An 11,111-nucleotide genomic window follows, 5' to 3' on the forward strand; every position below is an offset into this window, starting at 1 on the left:
GTATTGTCTTGCTTTAAAACTCTTCGTTTTAGTATTATTATTGACAGTTTAGATGGAAATTCAAATAAGATCACAAAAGTACATTTCAATAATGGAAAAAATGTCAGAGTTAGTGATAATATCGTCATAATAATAATGATCGACAGTATCACATAGAGACATTTGGTATATTAACTACCAGACTGAGAACAAATCTATTGATTCTTGAAGTCTGGGCCACCAAAATGTCAAGTTACTTATCTGTGTCCAGTTAGACAAGATAGCTGTAACATATCTTATATAACTTGGCATAATTATTCAGGTAAGGCTGTAAAAATGTGGAAAATCTGTACAATTCAAAATTGATACCTTCATTGTAGAGACGTCAATGACAGGCGTTTCCCTGTTTTGATGAGCATCAAAACAGTTAAGCTTTCAAAACTTGGAGTTTTAATATTACAGGTATATATATTGTTTTTAACCCTCATGCATGCGAGGTTAAAGCGATACAGTTGATGCCAATTCGGGGTCCAGGTGGTCTGAGTAGACCCCGCCGAGGCTGGGGGGAGGGGTACTACATGTTTTGAACATTCTTATGGGTTGTTGAGGCGTAGAGGTCAGCCTAATGAGCATGTCCCCACTGACCAATGTTAATTTTTCACTGAATATAAAGCAAATAAAATTACCCAGTAACTGCAAGTTATTTCTACTAATATAAAACGTGTGTTTTTTTTGTTTTTTTTTAATACACTTTGACCTAAATAAAAGAAAAATGAGAAAATGCATGAATTACTGATTAAAAAATAACTTTTTTAAATCATGGAGCTCTCTCACAGAGAGCTGTTGGTTGTCAGCTGTAGCTTAACTTAGCAGTCAAACCGGAACAGAAGATGGAAACGGCGGCAGGGGGCCATTAACTACTAACGGTCGCACCTCCCTCTGCAGTGAAAAAGGCTGAGGACAAGTTAACGGCAGTAAAAACAAGTTGTTACGGAGCTGAGGGCCCAGTACAATAAGAGAAGGCAAGGCTCCAGCCTGAGAGCAGCAGCGGATGTGAAAGTGCTACTAAAGTTACAATAATCCCAACTGGGATTTTCTTCCAGAAGGTATCGGCCAGAGGAAGATACTTGTAACAAAGCCAGGTTGAGAACAGTCACCAAGGAAAAAACCTAAGTAAAAGGAACTCTAACATCAGTTTTCGTCCCCTCTAGTGTGAGAATTTTTTAAACATTTGTTTAAAAATCGTGATGATATCTCTAAAGGAAATAAGAACCAAATGGCTTTCTATTCCACTCCCACAAAAAAAACGTAAGATATTAATTTCATAATTATGTATGACGTTTTCCCTGTAATGACTTTCTGCAAAATAAATTCAACATAAATATCAACTCTTGTGTGTTTTGTGACTGAAATTTTAAGACAATATACTTTTTTCAGTTGCAACTTCATTAATGATTTTAGAAAGATTTTCAAAAGTGGACATATGTACGCCCTGCGACAGACTGACGACCTGTCCAGGGTGACCCTGCCTCTCGCCCGGAACGTTGGTTGGAGAGGCACCAGCAACCCTCCCAACCCCATTAAGGGACAAGGGTGTTAAGAAAATGGAAGGGTGGATGGATGGATGAAGGAATATTTGTACATGAAATCTACTCCCTCTTTAAGTTTTAATATATTAAAATTAGTTCTTTGATGAAGAGATAAATTATATCAATTTAGACTTCTAAGTTTTTATTCTCAAACACTGCTTTCTAAAACTCACCTCCATTTTTAAAGTGAAATAATTTTATTTAAGAGAGTGCTTAAATGTTGCAACATCACAAAAGCTTTATACCAATATGTTAATGTCTTAATTTAAGATCTGAAATTTGTCTTGCATTTGTAACATTTTGTTTTATTTTCCTCACAGTTATAGTTTGTGACTATTTTTTTTCTGCTCAGTTTATCATATCAAACTTCTTTATTACTAATGCGTGTCTTGCCATACTATTTTCTTTGCATTTTCTATAAAGACTGGAAAAACAAAACAACAAAACATTGCCACAAATCTGCCTTTTACCTCAAAACATCACTTGCAGTGATGAATTGTGAGTAACGCACTTTGACAAAGTCCGCCTGGATGGGCTGGGCGAAATACTGTTAAGTATTGGGACAAGACCATCATTGGTAGAGCAGGCGCTTAAATTAGCTGGTCAACCACCTTTCTGTTCAGATGATCACTGATTGATAGTCAGAAAAAAAACATCAAGCCTAAAAACAAAAAACTGTAACAAACTGAATGTTCTGTTCTTTGCTTGGGAAATGTTTGGGTGTTTTTGGTGTTGAATCCTGAACGTAATCTCTGCTCTGTCAGCCAGTGGATTTGTTGTCACTCGGTTGTTAAGGCAGCGGACCTGTGTGTAGCATAAAGCAGACACAGAGCGAGAAAAACAAATTTTTTTTTGTCCATAACAGAGTGTTCCTCATAAATTTATTGAAACATTTCTTGTCTATAAAATCACACGATTCATAGTTTCTTTTATGAAATATATTTTAGTTCCGTTAGTCTTTTTGTTTTTCACAATGTAACATGAGGGCTTTTTAAAAAAATTTTGTATTTATGTTTGTCCTTAACTTGATCTTTGTTGGCACATTAGCTCCACTTTACAACAAACTAACTTTTAGTCACATAAAGCAAATGTTTTTTTAGCTGATGAATATGTACTCACATCTCTAGTTAGTCAAATCACAGACTGTTACTCGCTGGTTGATCTTGTTACTCGATGCCACTGCTCCTCTTCCCTTTTTCCTGGTTTCCTCATGTTCTCTTCATGTTTCTGGTTTGGGTTTATTTTTGTTTCGTGGACTTTTTTTTGTAAATTAGATTTTTAATTAAATTTATAACAGAACTTTTACGTCTTTTGCCGGCTGCATTTGGGTCCAGACTTCAACCACACACATCATGACAGACAGTGGTAATGCATTGGACTTTAAGGCCACTCTGTCCATCATGGTCCGTTTGGAATGAGTATATGTAAACATCTGAATATAAACAAAAAAGTTTTTTAAACAACCACAATAAAACCTAACTTTGTTACAAAATAAAATCTTCGAGTTAGGAAGTAAAATATAAGAATGTTTTTATAGCCAAAAAACTAGCATGAAGGCTAGCTCTCCCACATCTTGAAAACCTGCTTCACTGAAGATCCATTTTTTGTATTTTCCTGTGTAGACATATTTTACATTTAGATAATTTCAACAAGATTGAAGCTAGTATGGAGGCTGCTATGGAGGCTAGCAAGGAGGTTAGAATGGAGGCTAGCAGTAGGCTAGCACAGAGGCTACTATGGAGACTAGCATGGAGGCTAGATCTCCAACACTTTGAAAACCTCTGGCCTTCAAGGAAGATCAAGTTTTGTATTTTGTCGTTTATTACGTAATGATTGATTGGAACATGTCGGCTGAATAAGAGCAATATTTGCTTTTGTTTAATATTTTAAATGTCGTGGCACGGTTTGAGCCTTTTGATAACAAAATGTGTCACTTTGACCCTAAGTGCTGCTCTTTAGCCCTATGTGTTCACAAAAACTAAGACAATAAAAGAATCATGGGAGATGAAAGAGGCCTGTGTCTTTAATAAAAAGAATCACATCAGTTAACATTTTACCATAGGTTTCTTTTAAATGTGTTTTTTAAATCCGAATTGTTTTCACTTAAATAAATTATTTTTTTTGTGAGTTTCAATTTTTTGTTGTAATTTTGCATTTTCAACAAAGACAAATGCTCTTCTCCACCCAGCAATGTAACATTGTTCTTTTTCCAAATAAAAGAAGCAAACCCTTTTCTGTTTGTATAGAGGCTCATTTTACACAGCTTGTTAATAAACAAAATTATTCTACTTTTGGGAGCAAAAACAGACGTAAATTATTGTAGATTGGAAACCAAACAGTTTTTTCGAACAAAAAAAAACATCAACCTGAAAACAATGACAGGTCGCTGTTTCTTCGTAAAATCAGTTTTATGTCATCAAGTTTACAATCAAGCTTTCCGTTGAGCAAAACTCAATGCAAGCTTGTGCACTGCAAAAACAGATAGCGTACAAATTATTTTTAGTCTATTTGCTAGTGCAAATCTCTCAGTTCACTTGACATAAGGCAAAACTAACTTACAAGGGACTTTGTAGCAAAATACAGGAGATGCTTGTTTTATGTCAAGCAAAATCGTCAATATTGATGAAAAAGTTCTTGTTTCATTGGCTGAATATTTAAGTTACAACAGGGGGAAATGTTTGGTTATTAGTGAAATAATCTGTTAATGGAACAAGAACTTTTCTCAAGTTTCTTTAGAACAAAGAGTTGTTAAAGTTCCTCTGTATGCAGATGACAGCATCCTGTGATTGGACAAATCAGTGTCTGTCCTGTGATTGGACAAATTAGTGTCTGTCCCGTCATTGGACAGATCAGTGTCCATCCTGTCATTGGACAGATCAGTGTCTGTCCTGTGATTGGTGGCTTCCTGTCCAGCAGGAAGTTGTGAACAGTTTAAAAGCTGCTGCAGGACTGCAGACATTCACAGGAAGCTCGACCAGCAATGGCTATGCTGAAGGTTTTGCTGCTGCTGGTGCTGCTGCTGGGTGAGTCAGACACACTGGAGACACTGGAGACACTTCCACTGGTTTCAGGGAGGCTGCTGCTCTCTGACTCTCAGACTTCCCTCTGATTTTGCTTCAAACTGAAACTTCTTTGCATATAAATTGTGATCCTTTTAAAATTTTTAGATGTTCCAGCAGCCATGTTTGGACCTGATTTCTAAGTAAAGTCCTCCTTTTTCTTCTTCAGGTGTTTCAGTGAACTCAGAAGTTTCTCTGCAGAAGAGAATCATTGGAGGTCATGACTGTGATGACCAGCAGCGTCTTTATCATGTCCGGCTGGTGGGCAGCAAGGGTCAATTAAGGACCCGCTGTGGAGGATCTCTCATCCACCCTGAGTGGATCCTGACTGCAGCTCACTGCTGGAAGTCAGAGACAGGATGGTAGGAAAGAGACATGAAGACAGTTTTATCTGCAGATGATCAGGTTTTCTGTGTGTGCATTATAATCTGTTCTTTTCTGCAGGACTAATGTAGCAATATTTAAAGTTCATCCATGGAGTGCTAAACAGCAGCATCAGGTGAACCAACACGATCCTGTGATTTATACTCACGGTGACCTGAAGCACGACATCATGTTGCTGAAGCTTCAGAGACCAGTAAGAAATGTCCCAATTGCTCAGCTACCAAATTGCAACAATCCTCTTAAAATGTAAGTGTTTCTCTGATCAAATACATGATTTCAGGTTTTCTGTCTCCACTCCTCCTGTCTTGCTGCCTCTGCTTCAGCACACCTGAGTCAGGTAATCAGGCCACCAGCAGAACCAGAACCCATTTAGCTCAGGTGTGTTGGACCAGAGACGCATGTAAAGGACACAGTCACTGAGGACTGGAGGTGGACACTCCTTTGTCAGTGGATGAAGTCCTTCATGGATTTAATTTCTGTTCTCAACAATAATTAATTTTCTACCTTATCTTGTATTTTTACATTTTATTCTTATTGTGTTTTAGAGGTGATGATGTTCAGCTGGCAGGAGAGGGATCAACGACAACTGGCCCCAATAATCAGCGATGTGAGAGAAATATTGCAGTTATGAGATTAAAGTCTTTATTTCTGTCTCTACAGAAAAGCTCAAGTGAAGAACATATTTATGATTCTCATGTTTCTCTACAGTACCTGAAATTCCTTCTGCTCCACAACATCTTCAGTGTATCGACATGAAAGTTGTTCAGGTTTCACAATTCAAGCCGACATGTGGGCGTGTATTTTATACTGCAGCACCAAACAGAGATACATGTTATGTAAGTTTGTTTCTTCAGTATTTCTCTACAGTGATTAGAAGACTTTTCTGTTTTACAACACAAATAAATACACTGGTATAATTTTTTCTACAGGGCGACTCTGGTGGAGGAGTGATGTTCAACAACATGATTTATGGTGTGACTGTTGAAATGGGACCAAATGTATGTCAGAAACCAGTTACAAACATGGATGTGTGTGAATACATGGATTGGATAAAGAAAACAACTGGGCTTAAGTAAAGCAAATTTATATGAAATAAAATTCTCATCAAATTTCCATTTAGATGTAATTTTGTAGTTGTCTCTTCATCAATTTGTTAGACATGTTTGTAGAATTAGGATAAATTAATAGTTTTGTTTTTTCTCACCAATCTTGATCTCCATAACAGAGCTTTTCTCTGCCTCAGAAATGAAAAATGAATCAATAAATGAATGGAAAAGAAACATTTCCTGGCTGATCGTCTTTACATTCATGGTTCAGTTTGTTGTTATTTTCCCTGAACTGAGTCTAAAAACGTGACATGAGTTTTAAATCACATGAAGAAGAACACCAGTAATTTATTTATTCAGTCTTTCTTTTTATTTTACATCAGAGACGAACATGCAGCATCTAAACTCTGCAGCTCTGGAGTTACTGTTCCTGATTTAGTGCTAGAGAACTTAAAACTCCAACTAGACCAGTGGTTCTTAACCTTTTTTGAGGTACCGAACCCCCCAGTTGCATATGCGCATTCACCGAACCCTTCTTATTGATCTTTTTTTTTTTTGGAAACATTTGTATCTCAGTTTCTCTCAGCATTCCCTGACGTTATTGTCGTTGCGTCAGGATTTTTTATTTTGTTGAAATGTTCACTGACATGGAGAACTGCTTTAGAGGAACCATTCATTCTTAATTAGTTCTGAATCACTTTTGCAGGTTAGCTAAATTTCCAATTTGTGGTCATTGTTTTAAGAAATGCTCCACTTGTGTAAATGTGAAAAATGAACCAAAAAACTCAGAGGAACTGGAAGACCAACAATCGTTAAAGTCTGAAAATCTTCTTTACATTAAGTTGCAGATCATTGTAGTTTACAAGAAGAAAAAAAATCGTCTGACAAAACCTTCTTTGGTGAAGATTAGATGCAAATTTAGGTCTAAGCAACAGGAAAAGGAGGAAACAATCTTAATTTTACAGGTTTTAAGTAAAAGGTTTTACAATTAAATTTGAGAAAATGTGAGAATGAATGTGTGTGTATTGTGCACAAGTGTTCATCTGTGTCAGGAAGCGGTCCATGTGTGCCAGGTATGTGCAGAGGGAGCGGGTGGAGGAGGCTTGAGCCCCTTCCCCTTTTATCCTTGATGCCCCTAGTTCCCTTTTTGACTTTTTAAAAAATAAAATTATCTGTGTGTCAAGAGGCCTGCTTCTGGCCCTCAACAATAATATTTAGCTAAATATAAAAAATTAGCAAAATAAATGAGTCTGGCATCGCTCGGTCTAATAATGACTCATAATAAGGATTCTCAGTTTCTCTGTCTCCATGTTGTTCAGACCCACGGTTGCTCTGATGGTTATTATTTGCTCTGATACATTTGGCCCATGGTGAAGAGGAGGGGGCAGATCTGCGCCCTCTAACTATCAGATTATGGGCATGAATATTTTTTCCAACATACACTTGTGAATAAAAACGTAGGCCTGTGATGTTGAAGTTAGAAAAACTTTTTCTATTTATTTTTCATAACTGTCGTCACAAGAGGGAAAACCCTCCTCATCCCAAAACACAGAAAGGCTTCGGCTGCAGAGAAAACTAATGGCTTTAATTTCATCATTCTGCCCCAGTGCTGGACTAAATGCCCGGTTCGCTACAGGCAGCCTGAGTCGGGGGTCAGAACCAGAACCAGACATCCTGACATAAAGAAATGGTACTGCGACTGTCACTATGTCGCAGCTCAAAGCCGCAGTACCGCATGCTCACTGTTTGCTCTGCTTCACCTCAACGTTACTACCAAGAAGGTTAAAGCCGCTGCTGACTGGATCTGGGCTGGAGGTTTGCCGCTGTGAGTATAAGTTACTGCAGAACCTCAACTGATAAAGGAAGATTCAGCTCATAGCGTTTAGAGTTCACAAAATATTACATAATCATCAGCGAAAACAGAGTGCCAGTAATTTGAGCTGCAGAATAAAGCCAAACATGCCACAATTAAATAAATCAAAATGTCCCAAAAGCATCGCAGGACTGGCATAGGGGCCACTGGGGGATTCCAGGTAGATTCCAGCGGCTTTAGCTCTTTATGCAGGGCCGGCCCACAGTAATATGTGGCCTTACACAGAATCATGATTTAGGTTCCCCGAGTCCCTACTACTAAGAACATCACCATCACAAACAGTGTTTAAATATTGAAGTCTGTGAAAGGGAGCACAGTTTAATTGGCCAAATTTAAAATAAATCTCTAATTATTGGTTTTAATTTGCTCTGATACATTTGTGAACAAACCCAGCTCAAACACAAATATTACACTATTTTGTAACCATGGTAGCACAACAATCAAACTATTGAGACGATTCTTTGCATTTTGACAAAGTAAACTTCCTAATTAAATCCTAAATGTACTCGGCAACAGTTTGGCGTCACAAACAGGATCTGGCGAGTTGGAGAAGTCGAGGGCGACGAGAGATCGGATACATTAGCCAGCCTGAGTTAGTCAGTCAACCTCCAAATTGAACGAGGAGAGTCCGAGGTCTCGACCGACTGGATCCATAAGAACCTCACTCACATCAACGGGTAAGGACTGTTTCATTTGGTTTTGTTGGTGTTTATTATTATTTTTATTTTTTTAATATGTATATTTCTGCTGGAACAAGCTCAGACTGCTGGTGAACTAAGGATAAACTATCTAAAATGTAGATAGTGGGTGTTTATACTTTTTTCACCTTTAATCCTTTGATCCGGAGAGAGAGCTAGTGAGATGTCAGCGAGGTGAACAGATTTGTGTGACAGGTGAGAGGGGAGGAGAGGAATCGGGGGCGTTCAGCAGAATAGAACAGCAGTCATGTCAATCACGTTCGCCGGAGAGAAACCTGCAAGCTTCGGGTCTTAATGAATCAACCAGTGTCGCCTTTAAGAAGACAAGCGTGTGTACCACGCTTGCGTCTTGTCTGGTTCAATAAAGAAGAGAAGCCGCAAAAAAGAGAAGAAGAAGAAGAAGGAGGAGTAATGCAGAGAATCTATTCTGGCCCTGAAAGTATCTGACAAGATTTAATATCGACCTGCGACGAGGAAGCGAGCCGCAGCGATGAAGTTAAGATGATAAGATTCTTAAGTAAAACGGTGATTTCAAAAGTTGATGGAGGTGAAGGAGATAGCCAGCTTTAGGGTTCAGTATTTCTGAGCACAAACAATGTTCATTTAAAAAGAAAAAAAAAGGGATTACACACAGTGAGAGCGACAGATAGAAACCATCAAACGTGTTCAGCATCCGTTCTGAAATCATCTGCTTGTTCACATTTCTAGTTTTCTACGGAGGAGACGATTCACACGATTTCCTGTGATTTTTGAAACGAGCTCGCTCCCGAGGGCAAGATGAGCTGTGTGTGGGATAGAGGTTTTTGTCACATGTGCCCTTTTTCACTTTTCTATTTCTATTTTTGCATATTTATTCAATGAAGACTTGAGCATTCAAATGTTTTTCCCACAGTACAAGCAGTAAAAGAAACAGTTTTCTGCATCGTGACTGACAATGCTAAATCTGAAGTCTAATATTTAGCTTTTGATTAAACTATCTTTTTTTTTTAAAGAGAAAACTCTACAGTTCTTTTCCAGTTTAAAACAGAAGTGATTTCACCTGAAAAAACTGAAGTATTTGCATTTAAACCAAACAAGATTCTTCGAAGCACAGTTTGAGATTCATGAAACCTTTTTTTCTGATAAGAACAGAATGTTTTTCTGTGCTTTTATTATATTTGTTTTTTTACACATTAACTTTAGATTTAGGAGAACAAGCAGAGGCTCACCCAGGATGCAGTACATGTGACAATTTCAACGTGGCGACTGAGCTATTTGGGCATGATGCGTATTCATCCTGCAGGATTTAAAGATTTTCCCAATGAAAGCCAATAGTTCCTCCTGCGGTACTCGGGGGAATCCCATTTCTCCAGCTATACCCTCGATTCCGGGTTTGTGTGACTTCAGTGTCTGGTGTTCACGTAATATGAATTGATGGAAAGTCATACAGTCCCTTTTCCAAGGTTCATTGCGGTACAGATCATCCTGCTCTTTAAAGGGCTTGGAGCCCAGAGTCGCTAATAAAGCAACAGAAAGACATTTCGCTTTGGAATCTTATAAGCCGTTTCCTCTTCTCTGGCAAAGAAAATGGGGATTATGCAGCTGTGGTATTGTTTCTACTTTTTTTTATGGCTGGATTGCTGAAATACAGAAACTGCTGAACCTGAATAAACTTTCAATGCAATTAACGTCCGTTCCTTTTTTTGTGTGTTCGCCAAAGAACTCCTGGTTGTTCCAGCCCTCGAAATATGTTTGAGGCGCTGAATGTGGATTTGTAATCATAGTGTGTTATGACATTGCCTGGAGGAGAAGGTGAAGCATTTACATTTTTTGGAGTTGGTATTATTAATGTATGGCCTTGTCAAAAATATTTTTCTACTTCTTACCATGAGGGCATCCCCAGTGTTGTGTGTTTATTTTATAAATCTGCTACAAAATATGTCACCCATGGTAAGAAACACCAACTGTTTTTTTTTTCTTCTCATATTATGATTTGGTTTGTTAGATGTCTTAGTCATATCAAGAAGCAATGTATTTTTAAGAGGTCAGCTTTCTTGTGCCTGAAGCATTATTACATTTACAAAGCATAGTATGTATTATTAAACTACAGTTGCACAAAGCGCTGCAAGAACACTCTTGAATACGGGGATGCAGCATGCGAAACGGCCGCCGAACCTCATCTGCAGGCAGCGCTTCTCCTCTGAGCTAATGCCAAGGTGGAATTTGCTTTAACAAAATAAAGAAAGAACAAGCAAAGTCAATTTTGTGTCAGATAAAATCAATTGCCTCATTAAGGGAACAAGAAAGATGCGATTAGCCTTGGTATTACATTAGGACAGTTTTTTTTTTCTTGTTTGTTTTGTTAGATTGTATTATTTATGTTCTCATATCATTCAGATGCACAGTGGAGAAATGAATAAAACAAAATTAATTTAAGGCTCATTGAGGCAAGACCTGAAGTGCTTTTTTGCACATTTTTGGGTCAGTTCTTTAACATTATATAT

The 11,111-nt window shown here is 37.9% G+C and overlaps 1 protein-coding gene across 2 annotated transcripts; it reads left to right on the forward strand.

Annotated features, from left to right (window-relative positions):
• The first annotated feature begins 4,535 nt into the window (after window positions 1-4,535).
• Window positions 4,536-6,293, forward strand: LOC103462155 (protein C activator). Of its 2 annotated transcripts, none has more exons than XM_008404751.2 (6): window positions 4,536-4,591; window positions 4,797-4,989; window positions 5,072-5,257; window positions 5,557-5,618; window positions 5,720-5,847; window positions 5,941-6,293. In XM_008404751.2, exons 1-6 carry the CDS (start codon window positions 4,549-4,551, stop codon window positions 6,085-6,087), a joined length of 759 nt encoding a protein of 252 aa, XP_008402973.1. In that variant the 5' UTR covers window positions 4,536-4,548; the 3' UTR covers window positions 6,088-6,293. The 2 variants fall into 2 exon arrangements, 1 of the variants encoding a protein (XP_008402973.1); XR_533283.1 differs by lacking the exon at window positions 5,941-6,293 and adding an exon at window positions 5,292-5,348 and having other exon boundaries at window positions 4,544-4,591; window positions 5,072-5,204; window positions 5,720-5,738.
• The last annotated feature ends 4,818 nt before the right edge of the window (window positions 6,294-11,111 follow it).

The sequence above is a fragment of the Poecilia reticulata genome, linkage group LG3, assembly GCF_000633615.1.
Source record: "Poecilia reticulata strain Guanapo linkage group LG3, Guppy_female_1.0+MT, whole genome shotgun sequence".
NCBI lineage: Eukaryota > Metazoa > Chordata > Actinopteri > Cyprinodontiformes > Poeciliidae > Poecilia > Poecilia reticulata.